The following is a 22,512-nucleotide window of genomic DNA, read 5'->3' as shown; positions in this document are numbered from 1 at the left end:
GGTTGTTAGGAGGTAGTGTGAGACCTGAGAGTGTATGCATCTCTCTAGTATTTTGGAGAGTGGAGAGAGAATAGCTATGGGGTGGTAATTGGTTAGTTCTGTGGAGGGTCCACCTTTGTGGAGGGGAATTATATGTGATACTTTCCACAGTGTGGGAACGTAACTTTCTGACAGAGATCGGTTAATCAAGATGGATACTGGTTAGGCCAGAGCATCAGCTGCGATTTGTAGATGTTCATCGTGCATACAGCTGCAGTCATAACAGATGGGTTATCCTGCCGTCAGGCGGGTCCTCGGTCGGCCGAATTCCAAAGTCTAGGTCCGGCTTCGGTTGTCGTCGCTTCTTCCCTGACGTCAGTGCGGCAGGGGTATAAAAGAGGCAGCCAACGCCATTTTCTTCAGTCTTTCTTGCTGCGCTGTGCCCGAAGCAGAAGCAGTTCCAAGTGCCGGTCGGCCAGCTCCTGAGATTTACGAAAGTATTTCAGCCGAAGTCTTCTTGAAAGCTAAGTACCCCGTTGGGGAAACTTTTCTTGCCTTAGACCGATGTCAGACAAAGTTAATAATTGCATTTCATGTGGGAAGCAAATACCGCATAAGGATTTCCACTCTTTCTGTATACCTTGCTTAGGCCCAGAACACGACGTCTCAGCCTACCGTTTTTGTGCTAGATTCAATAAGCGCACTATTAAGCGTCGGACGGAGTTCGCCCTTCACTTTTTTGGCAAAAAAAAAAATTTAATCATATTATGTCGTCGGATACTCCGACTCCAGTTTTGAGCAAAAAACGCAAAGATAAGGACCGACATACGAGGTCCGCATTACCTACTGTAACCACGCTAAGGCCTACTACCGGATGTTCATCGTGCATACAGGTGCAGTCATAACAGATGGGTTCTCCTGCCGTCAGGCGGGTCCTCGGTCGGCCGAATTCCAAAGTCTAGTTCCGGCGTCGGTTGTCGTTGCTTCTTCCCTGACGTCAGTGCGACAGGGGTATAAAGGAACCAGCCAACGCCATTTTCTCCAGTCTTTCTTGCCATGCTGTACCTGAAGCAGAAGCAGTTCGCAAGTGCCGGTCGGCCAGCTCCTGAAATTACGAAAATTTTGAAACCGAAGTCTCCTTGAAAGCTAAGTACCCCGTTGGGGAAACTTTTCTTGCCTCAGACCGATGTCAGACAAAGTTAATAATTGTATTTCTTGTGGGAAGCAAATACGCATAAGGATTTCCATTCCTCTGTATACCTTGTTTAGGCCCAGACCACAACGTCTCGGTCTGTCGCTTTGTGCTACATTCAACAAACGCACCATTAAGCGTCGGGCGGAGTTCGCCCAGCATTATTTTGGAAAAACATTTAACTATATTATGTCGTCGGATACTCCAACTCCAGTTTTGTCTAAAAAACGCAAAGATAAGGACCGACACACGAGGTCTGCGGCCTCTACCGACACCACGCCAAAGCCGACTGCACGTGGTCCGGTTCTCAGCGAGGCGCCTACGCAGCCCCTGACTACCGACGACACTTCTTTGGTGGTGTCTCCTGTGTCCGAGGTCGCAGGCTCCTCGGCCCACACCCCGACTACAGATACCGAAGCCACTCTTGGCGTTGAACCTCATAATGTGGACAGGTCCACCTCCACTCAAGGTGTCTTCAGACCTTCCTCTTCTTTCTCCATCAAGGCTTTTACTAAGTCTAAAGCAACCATGCAGTCTAAGAGACAAGCTACACAGGGCCCATCTCCAGGCCCCATGCCTAAAAAACAGATGCTTAAAATGGCTGAGGATTTAATTACTCTTATCAGGGGTTCTCAACCCCCACCGGACAAAAGGCCCAGAGTGGAGGAAGATTCCCCCTCCTCTGATCAGGGCTCCATTATTTCAGAGCACTCTGATGATCAGGAACATTCTTACTCCCCTTTTGAAGACTCTGATGAGGAGGAGTCCATCCCTTCTGTATCTCCCCCCCCAGAGGATTACTCATTTGGGGAAACTTTGCATACCTTAAGGGAACACTTCCACTGGGAAGGCCAAGATTATTCAGATTCCAAGAAAAGGCTTAGGGAATTTCTCTTGCTACCTCAGCACAGGCCTCTGGCTATACCTCCTGTCTTGGACATCCTAGATGATGTTTACTCTGAGGCCTGCCTTAACCCGGACTCTCTGCCTCCAGCTCCAGTTAAGCCTGACCGATACTACAGGGTTCCTGACTCGCACCAATTTCTATACAAAAGCCATGCTGCTGACCCAGAAACCATCTCACAGGGCCCCAAGGGAGTTAAGGCCTCCACTGCTAAAAATCCATTACCTTCCGAGAGAGATAGATCCTTAGAAAGGTGGGGAAAAAAGGTATATACCTTGGCTACCTTAACCATGAGGGCCTTAAACTGTCAGTTCCATATGCTAAAATACCAACAGTTTTTATCACAATTGAAAAGTAAAATGTCTCAACCTGAACAACCAGACTTGAAGGAGTTGCAGGATTTGATGCATAGTGCAGAACAAGTGGGTAAGCATACCTTACAATGTGGTTTTGATGCTCTAGAGGCCTCATGTAGAGCTGCTGTTACAGGATCAGTCATACGTAGACATGCCTGGCTCAAGGAACAAGCCTTGCCTGATCATGTCAAAGCTAAATTACTAGACGCCCCTCTTCAAAAGGATGTACTGTTTGGTGCTAATGCTGAGGAGGTATTAAGGAAAATGGAGGAAAAGGTTAAATCAATGCAAACTGTGAAAGATTTTCTACAGGTACAACCCTCACGTTTCAGTAGAAATTGGCCTTCCAAAAATTGGTCCTTTCCTGCCACGGACAGACCCCAAAGAGGCAGATACAGGCGCCCGAGGGGCAGAGGACAATCCCAAGGATCGTTTAGAGGCAGACAATGGCAAGCTCCTGCACAAAGAGGTGGTGAGGATAACTCGCAATCTTTCAGAAAGCAAACCCAATGACTTTCCCCTTTGCATGCCAAGCAAGTCTCAAATGGCAGCCCCCTTAGGAGGAAAGCTGGCATTATTTTAAAAAAATTGGCATATTGTCACAAAGGACAAATGGATCCTGGACATTATAAACAGAGGCTACAAATTCCATTTTCACACTCTTCCAAGAATGAGAGGCATGCCAAACCTGCCACACAATCAAAGGGCAGAGGCACAAAGGCAATTTACAGATCTCATAAACATGAAAGCTATTCAAGAGGTACCTACGCACGAACAAGGTCAAGGTTTTTATTCCAGGCTATTTCTGGTACCAAGGAAGGGAAAAGATTGGAGACCTATTTTGGACCTATCCATCCTAAACACATTTCTACTCGTACCAAAATTCAAGATGCTCACTCTACAGCAACTTCTTCCCATGCTGGGCAAGGAGTATTGGCTGGTAACATTGGACCTCAAGGAAGCATACCTGCATGTCCCAATCAGACAAAACTGCAGAAGGTACCTCAGATTTCTTGCAGGTTCAACCCATTATCAATTCTCGGCATTGCCCTTTGGCTTATCTACTGCGCCCAGAGTATTCACGAAATGCCTGGCATCAGTAATTGCTCATTGCAGGCTACAGGGAATTCAAATTTACCCATACCTGGACGACTGCCTAATACAAGCGGACAACAAGGCAAAATTAACAAAAGATTTGGAAAAGGTCATACAACTGTTGCAAGCCTTGGGATACACAGTCAACATGCAAAAGTCAAGACTAGTACCATCCCAAAGGATAACATTCTTGGGTGCAGAACTGGATACATCAACTCAGATGGCTTTTCTCACAGAAGAAAAACAAAAGCAACTACCAGTCTATTTCATGACATTAACAACACAAACTCAGCTTGCTGCAAGGAAAGTCCTGCAAGCCCTGGGTTACATGGCATCCTGCATAATATTGATTCCGCATGCCAGGCTGTATATGAGAAAGTTGCAATGGTACCTAAGGAATGTATGGTCTCAACACAAGCGCAGTCTAGAAGCCCAGATTCCAATAATTCCATGCCTGAAGCAAGAATTCCTGTGGTGGGCTCAGGCCTGTCAGTTGAACAGAGGATTGCCTTTCCACAAATCTCATCCAAGCCAGACCATCACCACGGACGCCTCAGACCTAGGCTGGGGGGCACACATGGTGGACAAGTGTATACAAGGCCTATGGACCCAAGACCAGCTGAATCTACACATAAATCAAAAGGAGATGCTAGCAGTGAAACATGCAATCCAGGCATTCAGACCATTCCTTCAACAAGGTCACCTGCTGATAAGGACGGACAATACCACAGTCATGTGGTACATCAACAAACAGGGAGGTACACACTCATATCCTCTATGCCGGATGGCAGTGGACCTGTGGAATGTGGCCCTGAATCTCAACATTCAACTCCAGGCCAGATTTGTACCAGGAAAAGAAAATTCACTAGCAGACACCTTAAGCAGAACTACCACGGATGCTCACGAATGGATGCTGCATCCAGATATCTTCAAAACCATAACAAAGAAATGGGGACTACCAGAGATGGACCTGTTCGCCTCCCCACACAACCACCAATTGAAGAAATTTTGCACAAGAGCATACCACCCACTTGCTTGGAGGGTGGACTCCCTTTCCTTCAGCTGGAAAAACCTGACAGCATATGCATTCCCACCTCTTCCTTTGATGTACAAAGTCCTACTGAAGATCAAAGAGGATCAGCCAAGGGTAATCCTGATAGCTCCAGACTGGCCGAGGCAACATTGGTACCCGCTACTGAGAAGCATGTCTCGGACACACGCATGGCCTCCACCTCTATGTCCCTTACTTCTAACACAGAACAACTACAAGATCCTACATCCAAACTATAAAACACTGCAGCTGGCTGCTTGGAATATTGCATAAAACAAAATAACCCAGATTTATCTCAGAGGGTTAAGGACATTATCCTGGAGGCTCGCAGACCCTCCACAAGGAAGACTTATTCAGCCAAATGGAAAAGATTCCTCATTTGGAGTGCAGCAAAGGGAGAAAATGTCTCATTGGCAAACCTAGCACACATTCTGGAATACTTAGCAGAACTGTTCCACAATGGCCTGTCCTACTCCTCCATTAAGATTCATGCATCAGCAATTTCAGCAGAATACAACATGGATCCGCCTGTCTTCTCTCATCCTCTACTCAGGCAGTTCTTGAGAGGAATCAAAAATGTAAAGCCTCCAAGGAAACCACCTTTACCTACATGGGATCTCAACTTTGTGCTGGAAAAGTTAACACTTCCCCCTTTTGAACCAGCAGCAACAGCAGATTTACAGTTCTTGTCTTGGAAAACTGCTTTCCTGCTAGCAATCACTTCAGCAAGAAGGGTATCTGAATTACAGGCATTAATGGCAGTACAGCCCTTCCTTATCTTCCATCAGGATAGAGTGTCTCTGAGAACTAACCCTACCTTTATGCCAAAAGTGGTCTCCAGAGTATCATTGAACCAAGCGATTCATTTACCTACATTTTTCCCCAACCCACAGAACAGGGGGGAAAGACTGCTACATACCTTGGATGTGCACAGACAATTACGCTACTACCTGGACAGAACTAAGACCAACAGAAAAACTGACCAGCTTCTGGTAGCATATGCAACTGGGATGCGAGGAAATTGCATTCGATTTTGCTACTCTTTTCATGGAAAGACAACTCCTGAAAATATCAGACCTCATTCCACAAGAGCTACAGCCACCACTACAGCTTTCCTACGAGGAGTGGCTATCAAAGACATTTTAGAAGCTGCTACTTGGAGCTCCGTGCATACATTTGCCAAGCATTATAACCTTCCTTTATAGTCCAGATCCCGAGCAGGTTTTGCAACTGCTGTGTTGCAAGGGATCTTGACTACACCATCTTTATCTTAGTGCCTCCTCCCCCAGTTTGGCTATGGTATTCTACCCATATGTTAGGACTGCAGATGCATCCTTGAAGGACATAGTACAGTTTTGTACCTACCATAAATGTAGATGTCAGATAGGTATGCATCTGCAGTCAGGATTACCCACCCTCCTTCCCCTCTGTGGTATTCCTAGGGTATTTACCCCTCTTTTAGCTAGCTGGGGGATCTATTATGGTGTATTTGTTTGTATGTATATATGTATATATATATATATATTTTGCTTTCTATTGTTTGGAATTATTTGCATTTATCCAAATTTAGCCTTCCTAGAGGGCACCTGGCATCTGGGGCAAGAAACACTGAGGAAAATGGTGTCGGCTGATGCCTTTATACCCCAGCAGCTATGACGTCGGGTGAAGTGCGACATCAGCCGAGGCCAGACCCAGACTTTGGAATCCGGCTGACCGAAGGGCTGCCTGAGGCAGGACAACCCCATATGTTAGGACTTGCAGATGCATACCTATCGGACATCTACATTTATGGTAGGTACAAAACTGTACTTTCTCTTCCTCCTGCTCCAGCCAAGCCAGATGGGTATTACAGGGTCCCAGAAACTCATTCCCATTTATTCAGGGCCCATACTGTTGATTTGGAAACTATTTCACAGGGGCCTAAAGGAGTTTCAGCCTCCACCTCAAAAAATCCTTTGCCCTCCAACAGGGAAGCGAGGTCATTAGAGAGATGGGGCAAAAAGGTTTACACACCCACTACCTTATCTATGAGAGCTTTAAATTGCCTTTTTCATATGTTACAATATCAGGATTTTCTTAGAAGATTTACAAAAAACATTAGCTTCTCCTGACCCTTTAGACAGGAAGACTTTGCAGGAAGCTGTACATAACACTCAGCAAGTAAGCAATCACTTCCTGCAGTGTGGATATGATGCACTGGAAGCTTCATGTAGGGCAGCTATGACAGGGGCAGTGATTCGTAGACATGCTTGGTTAAAAGATCAACCTCTACCAGATCATGTAAAAGCAAAGCTTCTGGATGCACCTTTGGAAAAGAACAAGCTTTTTGGTACAAATGCTAAGGATGTGCTAAAGACCATCGAAGAAAAAGCAAAATCAGTTCAGACTGTGAAGGATTTCATCCAGGTTCAACCCCCCAGGTTCAGTAGGAATTGGCCTTCAAAAAACTGGTCCTTTCCTAATCCAGAAAAGTTTCAAAGGGGTAAGAACAGACGTGGCCGAGGAAGAGGCCAATACAGAGGCCCTTACAGGGGACGGCTAAGTACCCCGTTGGGGACTCTTTCTTGCCTCAGCCGATGTCAGAAAAAGTTAATAACTGTTTAACTTGTGGGAAACAAATACCTCATAAAGATTTCCACTCTTACTGCTTACCTTGTTTAGGCCCAGACCACGACGTAGCGGCTTGTCTAGCCTGTGCTTCTTTTAACCGACGGACGCTTAGACGTCGGTCGGAATTTGCTGAGCAGTTTTTCGGCTCTGATTTTGCTTATATTATGCCGTCGGATCCTCCGACTTCGCAAATATCCAAAAAACGCAAGGAAAAGGACCGACACTCGCGGTCCGCGGTTTCGGCCGAAACTGCGGTTAAGACAACCGCGAGTGTCTCGGTTTCGGCTGAAACCGAGCAAGCGGTTCTTCCTTCCGCCGAAAGCTTACCTTCTACCGAGGCCTCTTCCAACCTGGTGGAATCTGCTTCTGAAATCCAACCTGCAGTTGTGGTTTCTCAGGAATTATCTGACACTATTCCCTTGGATATTTCAACCCCTGCACGTGGAGCTGCTAGGCCTCCTGCAGCCATGTCCATTAAGGCCTTTGCCAGGGCTAAAGCAGCTAAAGCTACTAAATCTGTGCCTGTTAAGACCCCTTCTCACAGGCCTAGCTCCAGTTCCCAGATGCTTACTTTAGCGGAGGATCTCATTTCTTTAATCCGGGGATCCCAACCTCAACCAGACAGGGCCTCTCACCCACCTCCAGAGAAGAGGCCGAGCCCCCTGAGCCAGTTTCCACAGATGATTCCTCTGATGATTCAGATAATACAAACCCTCCAGAGTCTCCTTTTTCCCCTTATGAAGACTCAGATGCTGAAGAGTCCATCCCTTCTGCCTCTCCACCTGAGGAATTTTCCTTTGGGGAAACCTTGCATGCTATGAGGGAACAATTTCAGTGGCAGGGCCAAGATTTTTCAGACTCCAGAAAAAGGCTTAGAACCTTTTTGCATTTACCACAACATAGGCCTTTAGCTATACCTCCAGTTCTGTCTGTTGTAGATGATGCATTTAATGATGCTTGTACTGCTCCTGATTCATTACCTCCGGCCCCTGCTAAGCCCGATAGGTTCTACAGGGTCCCGGACACACATCACCATTTATACAAGGCTCCCTTTGCAGATCCCGAGACTATCTCCCAGGGGCCTAAGGCTGTAGCATCTACCTCTGCCAAATATCCCCTCCCCTCTGAAAGGGAATCCAGGTCCTTAGAGAGATGGGGTAAAAAAGTTTACACTTCTGCTACTCTGTCAGCTAGGGCCTTAAACTGTCAATTTCATATGATCCAGTATCAAGAATTTATGCTAGACCAGTTAACCAAAAAACTGTCCTCTGATGAACCTTTAGACAAGAAATATGTACAGGAAATGGTACATAACATTCAGCAAGTTAGTAACCATTCTTTAAAATGCGGCTATGATGCACTGGAGGCTTCCTTTAGATCAGCCATGACTGGCACAGTTATCAGAAGGCATGCATGGTTAAAAGAGCAGGCCTTACCGGACCATGTCAAATCAAAACTATTAGATGCTCCCATGGACAAGGTCAATTTGTTTGGCTCTCCTGCACAACAGGTGCTGAAGAAGATGGAAGAGAAGGCAAAATCTGTCCAAACAGTGAAAGATTTCTTACAGGTCCAACCTCCAAGGTTTAGCAGGAATTGGCCCTCCAAGAACTGGTCCTTTCCAGACTCCTCCAAAGCACAGAGAGGCAGGAATAGGCGTTCAAGAGGCAGAAACCAATCCAGAGGTGCCTACAGGGGACGCCAGTGGCAGGGTAACAACCAGCGAGGTACAGACACAGCCACCACCACTACTACAGGGCAATCACAGTGACTTGGCTCTGGCACCGCCTACCAGGGAACAGCTAGAAGCACCCTTAGGCGGGAAGCTAGCTTTATTTACAAAGAACTGGCATTACATCACAAGAGACAAGTGGATTTTGCAGACAATAGACCAAGGTTACAGGTTTCATTTCCATACTCTACCAGGAAAGAGAGGAATGCCAAACCTACCCCCAAATCAAAAGGCAGAAGCTCTACAACAAGTAAAACAATTATTAAAGATGAGAGCTGTGGAAAAGGTACCACATATGGAGCAAGGAAAGGGCTTTTACTCCAGACTCTTCCTAGTACCAAGGAAAGAAGGCAAATGGAGACCTATTCTCGATCTGTCCGCTTTAAACACATTCCTCATTGTTCCAAAATTCAAAATGCTGACCCTACAGCAGCTTCTTCCCATGCTGGGCAAGGAGTCTTGGCTGGTAACTCTAGATCTCAAGGAGGCATACCTGCACGTCCCCATACGACCACATTGCAGAAGATACCTCAGATTTCTTGCAGGATCAGAGCATTATCAATTCTCAGCATTGCCCTTTGGCTTATCTACTGCGCCCAGAGTGTTCACGAAATGCCTGGCATCAGTAATCGCTCATTGCAGGCTTCAGGGATCCAAATCTACCCTTACCTGGACGACTGCCTAATACAAGCGGACAACAAAAACAAGCTAGCAGAAGACTTGAAAAGAGTCATTTACCTTCTACAAGCCCTGGGATACACAGTCAATATAAAAAAGTCAAGGCTGATACCATCCCAAAAGATAACCTTTTGGGTGCGGAGCTGGACACATCCAAACAAATGGCATTCCTAACGGTAGAAAAACAGGAGCAACTCCTCTCTACTTCTTGGCATTAACAAAACAAAACCATCTAACAGCAAGAAAAGTCCTACAAGCATTGGGCTTCATGGCATCCTGCATAATATTGGTCCCACATGCCAGACTGCATATGAGAAAACTACAGTGGTACCTAAGGAATTTATGGTCTCAGCACAAGCACAGCCTAGAAACTCAAATTCCAATAATTCCATGCCTGAAGCAAGAATTCCAATGGTGGGCTCAGGCCTGTCAATCAAACGAAGGATTGCCCTTCCACAGCACTCAACCAAGCCAAACCATCACAACGGACGCCTCAGACCTCGGTTGGGGGCCCACATGATGAACAAATGCATACAGGGTTTATGGACTCAAGAGCAGCTGCACCTACACATAAACCTAAAGGAAATGCTGGCAGTAAAACTGGCAATTCAGACTTTCAAACCATTTCTTCGACAAGGCCAATTGATGATAAGGACAGACAACACCACAGTTATGTGGTACATCAACAAGCAGGGAGGCACACATTCGTACCCTCTATGCCGGATGGCCCTGGACCTCTGGAATGTGGCCCTGAGTTACAACATTCAGTTACAAGCAATCTTTGTACCAGGAAAAGAAAACAACAGACATATTAAGCAGGACTACCACGGATGCCCACGAATGGATGCTGCATCCGGACATCTTCAAAACCATTACAAGAAAATGGGGTCTCCCAGAAATAGACTTATTTGCATCCCCACTCAGTCACCAATTACAGAAATTCTGCACCAGGACGTACCACCCACTGGCATGGAAGGTGGACTCCCTATCCTTCAGTTGGAAAAATCTGTCAGCATATGCATTCCCACCACTTCCTTTGATGCACAAGGTGCTATTGAAGATCAAAGAGGAACGTCCAAGGATCATTCTGATAGCTCCAGACTGGCCAAGACAACATTGGTACCCATTACTGAGGAGCATGTCTCGGGAACAAATATGGCCCTTACCCCTGGTTCCCTTGCTGTTAACTCAGAACAGTTACAACACCCTGCATCCAAACCTGAAAACTCTGCAGCTGACTGCCTGGAACATTGCATAAGACAAATTAACCCAAATTTATCCCAAAGGGTTAAGGACATTATCTTAGAAGCTCGCAGACCTTCAACAAGGAAAACCTATTCAGCAAAATGGAAAAGATATCTCACTTGGAGTACTGCTAAAGGGGAAGATGCGTCACTGGTAAACATAGCCAACACCCTGGAATACTTGGCAGAGCTATTCCACAAAGGCCTGTCCTACTCCTCCATTAAGATTCATGCCTCAGCTATTTCAGCAGAATACGACTTGGATCCTCCAGTTTTCTCACATCCTCTGCTCAGGCAGTTTCTGAGAGGAATTAAAAATGTAAAACCTCCTAGGAAGCCACCATTACCTGCATGGGACTTGAACTTTGTGCTAGAAAAGTTGACACTACCTCCTTTCGAACCAGCAGCAACAGCAGAATTGCAATACTTATCATGGAAAACTGCTTTCCTGCTGGCAATCACTTCAGCAAGAAGGGTTTCTGAGCTACAGGCATTAATGGCAGTACAACCCTTTCTGATCTTCCATCAAGATAGTGTCCATGAGAACAAATCCTTCTTTTATGCCTAAGGTGGTCTCCAGAGTATCTTTAAATCAGGCTATCCACCTACCTACATTTTTCCCCAATCCGCAGAACAGGGGAGAAAGACTGTTGCATACCTTGGATGTACACAGACAATTATGCTACTACCTGGACAGGACCAAGAGCAATAGAAAAACTGACCAGCTACTGGTAGCATATGCAACAGGAATGGAAGGGAAAGCAATTACAAAACAGACAATATCTAAGTGGATAGGAAATTGCATTAGATTTTGTTACTCCTACCATGGAAAGAAAACTCCAGAAAACATCAGGCCTCACTCTACAAGAGCTACAGCCACTACCACAGCTTTTCTACGAGGAGTGGCTACCAAAGACATTTTAGAGGCTGCTACTTGGAGCTCCGTGCATACATTTGCCAAGCATTATAATTTACCTTTATACTCTAGATCCCGAGCAGGTTTTGCCACTGCTGTTTTGCAAGGGATCTTAACTACACCACAATTCTATCTTTCCTCCTCCCCCAGTTTGGCTATGGTATTCTACCCATTTGTAAGGACTGTAGATGCATCCTTGAAGGACATAGTACAGTTTTGTACCTACCATAAATGTAGATGTCCGATAGGAATGCATCTGCAGTCAGGATTACCCACCCTCCTTCCCCTCTGTGGTACTCCTAGGGTATTTGCCCTTCTTATAGCTAGCTGGGGGAATCTATTATGGTGTATTTGTTTGTATATATGTACATACATGCTTATTTTTTGTTTGCTCTCTAATATTTTGAATCATTGGCATTTATCAAAATTTAGCCTTCCTAGAGGGCACCTGGCATCTGGGGCAAGAAACACTGAGGAAAATGGCGTCGGCTGATGCCTTTATACCCGAGTAACTGCAGCAATGACGTCGGGTGAAGTGCGACACCAGCCGAAGCCAGACCCAGACTTTGGAATCCGGCCGACCGAAGGGCTGCCTGACGACAGGCCAACCCATTTGTAAGGACTGCAGATGCATTCCTATCGGACATCTACATTTATGGTAGGTACAAAACTGTACTTTCATCCACCTGACCAAGAGTCGGGGATGATGGACAGCTTAGGGAAGCGGGTTTACACTTCAGCTACCTTTTCTATTAGGGCGCTGAACTAACTGGCCCACATCACGAGACTCCAGCGCGACCTGGTTAAGGAGTTGGCAAAGTCTCTCCCTAAGTCCATGTCACAGGAGGACAGGGACTCGTTCCACGTGAGAATGGCCACTTTGAAAGCAGTCTCCAACACATCCATGCAACTCCTTTCACATGCTACTGAAGGAGCAGCTAGGGCAGCTGGGTCTGGCGTGTCCATGAGGCGCAATGCCTGGCTCAGACTGTGTCAGTTTTCGGAACCTTTCAAGGCGTCCTTTGCCAATGCCCCTTATGACAGGTCTACTCTCTTTGGTAAGACCGTCAAAGAGACTTTAGTCCAGAGTGAGAAGGATAGGAAGACACTGTCTGCCTTCGGAATCCGCTTCTCGAACCCTCAAAGATCCTTTTTCCGGAATCAGAGAGGGCAAACAAAAATCTGGTTCTGGAAGTCACAGTATTCTCAGGGCTCTTCGTCCCCCAGAGGCAGAGGGGGACAGAATGGACACCAGCCCAGAGGCAGAGGGGGTCTGAGGAATTTTGTGTCTCCAACCTTTCTCGGACAGGCCCGGACAACAACCCTGAGGGGTTGCCTGACTGCTGTACTCTGGAGGCAGTCGGGGGATGATTGTCCTTGCACCTGGTGGCATTGGAGTCCGTAACATCAGACTGCTGAGTGCTTCAGATCATATCCAGAGGATACTCTATCCCCTTTATGGTTCCTCCCAAATCTCCCAAACACCTTCCGGATGTACCACCCACGTAAAGGGAGGCAGCAGCACAGGAAATTTCCAAGCTGCTAGGAAAACGAGCCATCAAAACCCTCCCCAGGCTTCTACTCCAGGTTCTTTTTAGTGCCAGAAAAAACGGGGGACTTAAGGCCCATTCTGGACCTATCTACCCTGAAACTGTCAGTTTACAAAGAAAAATTCCAGATGGTCACACTACAGTGCATCATGCCGTACCTGCAAGAGAGCGACTGGATGTGCTTGTTAGATCACATAAAGATGCACAGAAACTCCAGGAGGTTCCTCCGCTTACGGCTAGGAGTCCATCATTACCAATTTCGAGCCCTACCCTTTGGTCTCACCACAGCCCCAACTGTGTTCACCAAAGTGATGGCAGTGGTAGCGGTTCACCTGAGGCTTCAGGGTATTCAGGTCTGTCCGTACCTGGAAGATTGGCTCCTCACTGCTCCCACCAGGCATCTTCTTTCTCAAACCAGGGATTATTTCTTAAACCTTGCCCTGCAATTGGGGATTGCAATCAACTCATCCAAATCACTTCTAAATCCTGTCCAGGTGATTAGGGCAAGGATAGATACATTACAGTGCAAAATCTTCCTGACCTTGGAGAGAGTACAAAACCTGAGGATGCATATCTCTCTGATCTAACATTCTCATCTTCCATCGGCAGAGTCAGTGTTAAGGGCCTTAGGTTCAGTGGTGGCGACCATAATGCTTCTCCCATGTGCCCGGTTACATATGAGAATTCTACAGTCGACACCAGCTGTACAATGGTCCCTGTTGGAACTTATTGTCGTATCCAATACAACTCAAGTCGAGTCTGTCTGTCGTCCCTTCTCTGGTGGATGTGTTGACATTTTGGAGGGACGACACTTTGTTCCAGCCCCTGTCCAAGCCACAGTAACCATGGACGCCTCCCAACTCGGGTGGGTGGGGGGCATTGTTCGGGCAGGACAGTCCAAGGCCTGTGGTCCCCTGTAAACCAGCTTGCACATAAATGTTCTAGAGATGAGGGCGGTCCTTTGCGTTGCAGGCCCTTCATGCCTTTCTTCCTCTGGGAACCATTGCAATCAGTCAGACAACATGCCGGTGGTCTGGTATATCAACAAACAAGGAGGGACCAGATCTTACCTCCTTTGTCGCGAGGCCATGAGAGTGTGGGAATGGGTGATCTCCAGTGGTCGTTTTCATCACAATGCACATTCCGGGACAGTACAACATTCTAGCGGACAGGTTAAATCGGACTATTCTGATGCCTTACAAGTGGTCTCTGAATCTTTCAGTAGTGGAGCAGATCTTCCTGGAGTGGGGTCAGCCTTGCTGGGATCTCTTCGCATCTCCTTCCAATGCAAAGTGCAGCAAGTTTTTTACTCTGTACCCCCTCCTGGGGGAGTCCCCCAGAGATGCACTAGTCCTTGCTTGGCCTCCCAGTCTTCTGTATGCTTACCCTCCAGTACCTCTTATTTAAAGGTTTCTACAGAATGCTCGTCGACTGGGGAGCAAACTGTTCCTCATTGCCCCGTTTTTGCCTCGTTGGGTATGGTTTCCCTTCCTTTGGTCACCTTCTGACTCCGTCCTGGATCTTTGATCCCATTCAGGATCTGATTTCACACCCATCCGGGGTTCCTCATCTGAACCTGGACATTTTGAAGCTCACAGCTTGGCTGCTCCAGTTCCCATGATCGCTACGGCTCCTGGATTATTCTCTTCATTTAGGTCTATTCTGGTGGCTGCTCATAAGTCTTCAACCAGAAAGGTTTATCACATTAAACGTTTTTCCTTTTGGGCCTCTCACGGCTCCCGTTTCTTCCATTCTTGATTTCCTAGCTGATATTTTTCAACAGGGAGCCAGTTCTTCTACTGTCAAGGTTCAGTTGGCTGCCATTTCTCATTTTCATGTGGGTGAGAATTCTGCCTCACTAGCCTCCTCCAGACAAGCCTTTATCAAAGGGACTTTTCTGTTATGCCCCCCTGTCAAAGATCCTGTTCCCCCATGGGACCTTACTATGGTTCTTCAAGCTCTGGTCACTCTGCCTTTTGAACCCACTGCAACCACAGATCTAAAATTCTTATCTTGGAAAACAGCATTTCTGGTGGCTATTACCTCTGCTAAAAGGGTTTCAGAACTGAGACATTATCCGTCAAAGATCTTTATATGATTTTCCACAAAGATAGGGTTTCCCTTCGGACCAATCCATTCTTTCTTCCCAAGGTGGCATCATCAGTTAATATCGATCAAACCATCAATTTACCAGTTTTCTTTCCTAATTTTGCTAACAAAATGGAATACAAACTCCACTTGCTGGATGTTCATAGGCAGTTACAATTTTATTTACACAGGAACAAAAATTTCCGTAGCTCCGATCAACTGCTTTTATAAACCCATCTCCAAGGTTGCTATTGCTAGGTGGATTTCATGCATCCCTCAGGTCTATAAGGACAGAGGCATGTCTTCTCTGGGTCAGGTGAAAGCTCATTCCACTAGGTCCATGGCTATTTCTACGGCCTTTTGGTCTAGATTCTCCTTGGATGATTGTTCTGCAGCTACATGGTCCTCATCTCATACATTTATTTCTCATTATAAATTGGATTTGACTTCTAGGAGAGCATCCTTTGGTTCATCGGTGCTCCGGAATATCCTTCCATGAGGGCCACCCAGGAGTTTAGTAGCTGGGGACTCTTGTTCCACAGGTTGAAGACCAAATGAAGTAAACTACTTCAGGTAAAGAAGTTATGTACTTACCATAACATTCCATCCGAGTAGTTCTACTTCATTTGTCTTCAGTCACTCCCTCCTTCCCCCGGATCTTGTCATGTGAACAGCCTGCGGGCTGCAGTTATAAGTCATAAGTATTTTTTCAGGTCGGGTAATCAGTACAAGGATCAGCAAACTCGATCTGGGGGTTGGAAGGTAGTGGAGGTGTATTATGGGTAAGGGGAGGAGCTTGGAGCAGATGCTAGTGAGATTGCCGACTCGGATCCAATACGGATCTGGTATCCCACAGGTTGAAGACAAATGAAGTAGAACTACTCAGATGGAATGTTATGGTGAGTACATAACTTCTTTTTTTGTTCACTCCTGCAGTGTTAGTGTTTCTTTAGAAATTTTAGTGAATGTTTTATTTATGTGATTGATTGCGTAAGTGATTTTTTTTAGTCTTTCTGCACTTTCTGGCCAGTGTCTCATTTGCCATCACTCATTTATTCCCCCTTACAGCATGGCATGGCCATGATTAGTTCGTCATCCAGGCAGCCATCAGAGGTGTTTCCTGTTTAAACTGTCCACTGCATATGCAGGATCTTAGGGTTAGGTGGAAGGTACAAGTGATGCTTCCTTTTGTAGCTCCACCTCCTCAAAAATGTCCTCCCACATCCATGCCTGATCTCCTCTGTGAAACTGTATCATGGAGCATGTACTCTGCCTATCAACATCTCCCTCACAGAGGCAAATGTGATCCACTTAATTTCTTTCCTTTCTCCAGTGATCCAGTTACAAGGTCAGTAGTCAGACCCCGGTTGTCGTTGAGGCTTCATCCCTTTTCACCACTGAGTGGGCTACTTTTTCCTGCTGTGTTGTATGTTTCTATTTTTTTTTTTTAATTGCTGTGACTTTACATGGGTGAATTTGTAGAAAACCTTTCATAGCTGCACAGTTTTGTAATGGCAAAGTACAAGTATGTAGTATTAATAGAAATGTAGACTGGAAACTTAGAACAGAACAATGTTTTGGAGTGATTCAAAGCAGTGATGTGCATGCATTTATTTATTATTTTAATTTTGTTTTTATTTTTTTGTCCTTTTCAATTAGCTCGAGTTAAGTGATAACAGAATTTCAGGTGGACTTGATGTATTAGCAGAAAAGCTTCCCAACCTTACACATCTCAACCTCAGTGGGAACAAGCTGAAAGATATCAGCACATTGGAACCATTGGTATGTAAACTTTTCAAATTTAATGATCTTCCATTTTATTTAAAAATGGTTTTCTCATCAGAAAAGCAAGATGTTTTTTGTGTTTCACTGTTGCAGTCCTCTCATTTGGGTTATCTGCTTGCAGTAACCCTCAGTCGGCCTGATTAACAAAGTCTTGGGTCCTGCGTCGGTTGCTGTCTCTTCTCCGTGACGGCAGGTCGTCAGGGGTATAAAACATGCAGCCAACGCCATTACATCAGTCTTTCCTGCTGTGTGGTGCCCGAAGCAGAAGCAGTTAGCAAGTGCTGGTCGGCCTACTCCTGAAATTTTCATTTTCGAGTTTCAGAACCGAAGTCTTCAACTAAAAGCGAAGTACCCCCTCTTGCTCTAAACCAATGTCAGTAAAAATAAATAATTGCATTTCCTGTGGAAAGCAAATACCTCATAAAGATTTACATTCGTACTGTATTCCTTGCCCAGGCCCTGATCACGACATACCTTGCTGTCGGTTTTGTGCCTTATTTAAACCACAAACTATCCGTCATCAGTATATTTTCACTTCCAAATATTGTGGTGCTCTGCTCAATTATCCAGATAGGTCTTTGGTAAGCCATCTGACTACCGACATTCCAAAAAGATGCAAAGATAAAGTCAGAGACAGGCTGCCTAGGTCCAAAGCTGCCGGCAACGCTTTTCCAAAGCCAGTCGCCAGTTCACCAGTACTCAGTGAGGCGCTTTCGCAGCCCCTGATACCCGCTACTTCATATTCGCAGGCCACTACTGAGACCCGTTCAGAGTCTGGTGTATACCGCGAGATGCTTCAATTGTGGAACCTGCGGATGTCTCTACCTTGGATGGGTCCAGAGCTGCTGTGCAGACACCAGCTTTTGAGGGTGTATTCAGGCCTACTGACTTGCATATTAAACCAACACCATCTTTTTCTTCAAGGACCAACTCGAACCATGCCTAGAAAACTGACGCCCAGACTGCATGGTCAGGCCTCTATGCCTAAAAAACAAATAAGAATGGTTGAAGACCTTATTACTTTAATCAGGGGAAGTCCACCTTATCCCTCTAAGAGACCTAGGACTGAGCTTGCTTATGATACTTCTGACCAGAATTCTGAAATTTTTGTTTCCTCTGATGACCAAGATTTACCATGAGGAGTCTGATGCTCGGGACTCTGTTCTGTCTAACCCCCCCCAGGATTTCTCTTGTGGTGAAACCTTGCATACTCTTGGGAAAGTCAGGATTTCTCTGATTCTATAAAGAGGCTTAGGGATTTCTTACTCCTGCCCCAGCGCAGGCTTTTGGCTATCCCTCCTGTACTAGACATTGCTGATGATGCCTTTTTGGAGTCTAGTGTGGCCCCCGACTCTTTACCTCCTGCTCCCAGAAAACCTGATAGATATTACAGGGTTCCTGACTCTCACAAGTTCCTTTTCAAAAATCCTACTGCGGATCCTGAAACCATTTCACAGGGTCCCAAGGGCATCAAAGCCACTACTGCCAAAAAGTCCTACCCCCTCTGATAGAGACTCCAGGGCGCTGGATAGATGTGGTAAGAAGTTAACTTCTGCAACTTTGGCCATTAGGGCCTTAAACTGACAGTTTCATATGTTAAAGTATCAGCAGCATATTATTGGATTGCTTAAACAGAAAATTATGTTTCCTGATTGTGCTGAAAATAAGGATTTACAGGATTTAATGCATTCTGCTGAACAAGTTGGAAAACATACTTTGCAATGTGGTTTTGATTCACTAGAGGCATCTTGCAGAGCTGTTGTCACTGGGTCTGTACTTAGAAGGCATGCTTGGCTTAAGGAGCAATCCTTTCCAGATCATGTTAAAGCTAAATTACTGGATGCTCCCTTAAATCAGGACCGCCTGTTTGGCAGTAAGGCAGAAGTTCTTAAAAAAGATGGAGGAAAAAGCTAAATCTGTGCAAACTGTTAAAGATTGCTTACAAGTACATCCTCCAAGATTTAGTAGGCATTGGCCTTCTAAGAATTGGTCCTTTCCTACCTCTTCCAGGCCTTCTCAGTCCAAACCCAGACCCAGCAGTGCACCCAGGATACGCACAGGACTAAGCAGTGGGGGGCCCTCTCTTCATGGTAACCTGTCTCGATTACTTCATTTTAAAACTTCCAAGCACTTCTCAACTGACTGCCCCTTTGGAGGGAAAGATTTCCCTACATGCAAAAAACTGGGAGCTAATTACCCAGGACCAATGGGTTTTAAATATAGTGTCCCAAGGATACAGATTTCACTTTCACACGTTACCAAGCCCAAACGGTTGGCCAGATCTACCCCCAAATCAGCGGGCAGAGGCTCAAAAGCAAGTATTCTCTCTTTTAAGCATAAAGGCTATTCAAACTGTACCAGAAGAGGAAAAGGGACAAGGTTTCTACTCCAGACTTTTCCTGGTACCCAGAAAAGACAATTCATGGCGTCCTATCTTGGACCTGTCTACTCTAAACACCTTTTTGGTGATTCCAAAATTCAAGATGCTGACTCTTCACCAGTTGCTTCCTATGCTAGGAAAGGATGCCTGGTTGGCAGCACTCTAAAGGAAGCATACCTGCACATCCCAATCAGGGAATCTTGCAGAAGAGACCTACACTTCAAAGCAGGCTACATGCATTATCAGTTCTCTGCACTGCCCTTTGGCTTATGTACTGCGCCCAGGGTATTCACAAAGTGCCTAGCTCCAGTCATTGCATTTTTGTAGGAAAAGAAATATTCAAATATACCCATACATGGACGATTGTCTAATTCAGACAGAAAGCCAGGACATACTTTTAAATAATCTGGCCTTTGTTCAAAGGGTGCTAACTTGTCTGGGGTACACCATAAACAAAAAGAAATCACACCTGGTACCTTATCAACAAATTATATTCCTGGGAGTAAGCTTGAATACAACTTCCCAGATGGCTTTCCTCATGCCAGAGAAACAAATTCATCTGACAACCTACTTCAAACTAGTGGCCACGAAAGCTTTGCTATCTGCAAGACAAGTACTGCAAGACTTTGGGTTCATGGCCTCCTGCATTCTTCTAATTCCATATGCAAGACTGCATATGAGGAAACTACAGTGGTACCTAAAAAGCCTATGGTGTCAACATTCTCAGGATCTAGAAGCAATGATTCCTATCATACCTTGCCTACACCTAGAGTTTCTTTGGTGGGCAGAGGCTTGCCACCAGAACAAGGGACTACCATTCACTGTACCCCCTGCTGCCCAAACCCTAACAAGAGACACATCAGACTATGCATGTGGTGCTCACCTGGCAGGGAAGTGCATTCAGGGCAAATGGAACCCAAGTCAAATGCACCTGCATATCAATCAAAAAGAAATGTTAGCTGTACAGAATGCTCGGACAGCCTTCAAGGACCACATTCTTCCAGGACAATTAATGGTAAAGATGAACAACACCACTGTTATGTGGTACATAAATAAGCAGGGGGATACACATTCTTACCCCCTTTGTAGACTAGCCATGGCATTGTGGAACATAGCCTTGAGCTACCAAGTGCATCTACAAGCTCGATTCCTGTCAGGAAAACTAAGTACACTGGCAGACGGACTAAGCAGAAACCTCATAGACCCACACGAGTGGAAACGAACCAAAGATTTTCAACATGTTGACAAACAAATGGGGGAGCCCAGATATAGACCTTTTTGCCTCCCCCCCAGAACAAACAGTTTTGCACGAAGACTCCCACAAACAAGCTAGGAAAGTGGATGCCTTGTCCTTCAGTTGGAAAAACCTATCAGTTTATGCCTTTCCTCCTCTGCCTCTCCTCTCCAAAATACTGCTCAAGATCAAACAGGACAAACCAAGGACGATCTTGATTGCACCAGACTGGCCACGCCAGCACTGGTACCCCCTCTTGCGCAATGTGTCACTGTTGGCTCCATGGCACCTGCTTCTGTCCCCTACCCTGTTGTCTCAGAAGGGGGAACCAGATTCTCCACCCTCTGCTTCAAACCCTGAACCTAGCAGCCTGGCTAATTACCTAATCTCTCCCTTACCATCACTCAGTAAACCAATGATGGATATCATTTTAGAGGCAAGGAGGCCTAGTACTAGAAAATCTTATGCTGAAAATGGAAAGGATTCTGTGCCTGGAACCAATCTCAAGGGATGAGCACAGCAGCGCCCAACTTACCTCAGAATTTGCAATACTTAACTGAGATGCTTCACAAGGGACTTTCTTTTCCTCCGTCAAAATTCACGCCTCAGCCATTTCAGCTCATTGTAATACAGAACCTCCCCTCTTCTCTCATCCAGTGCTCAGCCAGTTCCTCAGAGGGGCCAAAAATTTAAGACCACCCAGGAGAGCCCCAACTCCAGCCTGGGACCTTAATTTTGTATTGGAGAAACTCACTCTTCCTCCTTTTGAGCCAGTTGCTAGTGCAGATTTAAAATTCCTTTCTTGGAAAACAGCCGTTTTTCTAACAATCACTTTAGCAAGAAGGGTATCTAAATTACAGGCCCTTATGGCAGTGGAGCCTTTCATCATCTTTCATGCGGACTGGGTGCCCCTCAGAAATAATCCCTCCTTCATGCCCAATACTGCACTCCTTACTCATTAGATTTTACTTGGACAGGACTAAGCCTCAAAGGAAATCTGAGCAACTGCTGGTGGCATTTGCTGCAGGGGCAGAAGGGAAGGCTATCTCAAAGCAAACCATTTCTAAATGGATAGGCCATTGCATTCATTTCTGCTGTAAGCACCATGGAAAACCTATCCCACAGGGGATCAGACCCCATTCAAACAGGGCCTTTCTCAGAGGTGTCCCTACCAGGGACATCCTAGAAGCTGCTACCTGGAGTTCTGTACATACCTTCACCAAGCATTACCATTTGACAATTTTCTCTAAATCCAGAGCTGGCTTTGCCTTTTTCCTCTGCCCATCCTTAGCTTTGGGAATCTACCCAAATGTGATGACTGTAACAGTGAAACACGAAGAACATAGAACAGTTGTGTACACTTACCATAAATGTAGATGTTCGAGTGTATTCACTGTTGCAGTCCTGGTTACCCTCCCTCCAGCCCCCTGATTTCTTTGGCTATACCTCTACTCTCCTTTACTATTCTTAAAAGCTTTTTGGTGTATTTGCTATATTTTTTTTTTTTTTTTGGAGGTATACCCTTGTATATATGTTGATACATGTTTTTATTGCTTCCCATTAAGGGGGCACCTGACATCTGGTGCAAGAAAAACTAATGTAATGGCGTCAGCTGCATGTTTTATACTCCTGACGACCTGACGTTACGGAAGAAGACCGGAACTGACGCAGGACCCAAGACTTTGTTAATCAGGCCAACTGAGGGCTACTGCAAGCAG

General features: G+C 45.7%; 1 protein-coding gene across 1 annotated transcript in view; it reads left to right on the top strand.

Moving 5' to 3' along the window:
- Positions 1-22,512, top strand: part of LOC122792757 (acidic leucine-rich nuclear phosphoprotein 32 family member B-like) — a 336,062-nt gene that overhangs the window by 191,089 nt on the left and 122,461 nt on the right. Inside the window, exon 3 of the mRNA XM_044060331.1 lies at positions 17,055-17,177. Within this exon, the coding sequence (XP_043916266.1) occupies positions 17,055-17,177 (123 nt within the window). The remainder of the gene's footprint in view (positions 1-17,054; positions 17,178-22,512) is intronic.

Source organism: Protopterus annectens, chromosome 2.part0, assembly GCF_019279795.1.
Source record: "Protopterus annectens isolate FY-2018-M chromosome 2.part0, PAN1.0, whole genome shotgun sequence".
Lineage (NCBI taxonomy): Eukaryota > Metazoa > Chordata > Ceratodontiformes > Protopteridae > Protopterus > Protopterus annectens.
Note: the sequence above shows the minus strand (reverse complement) of the source record. Positions and strands in the feature narration are given on the sequence as shown.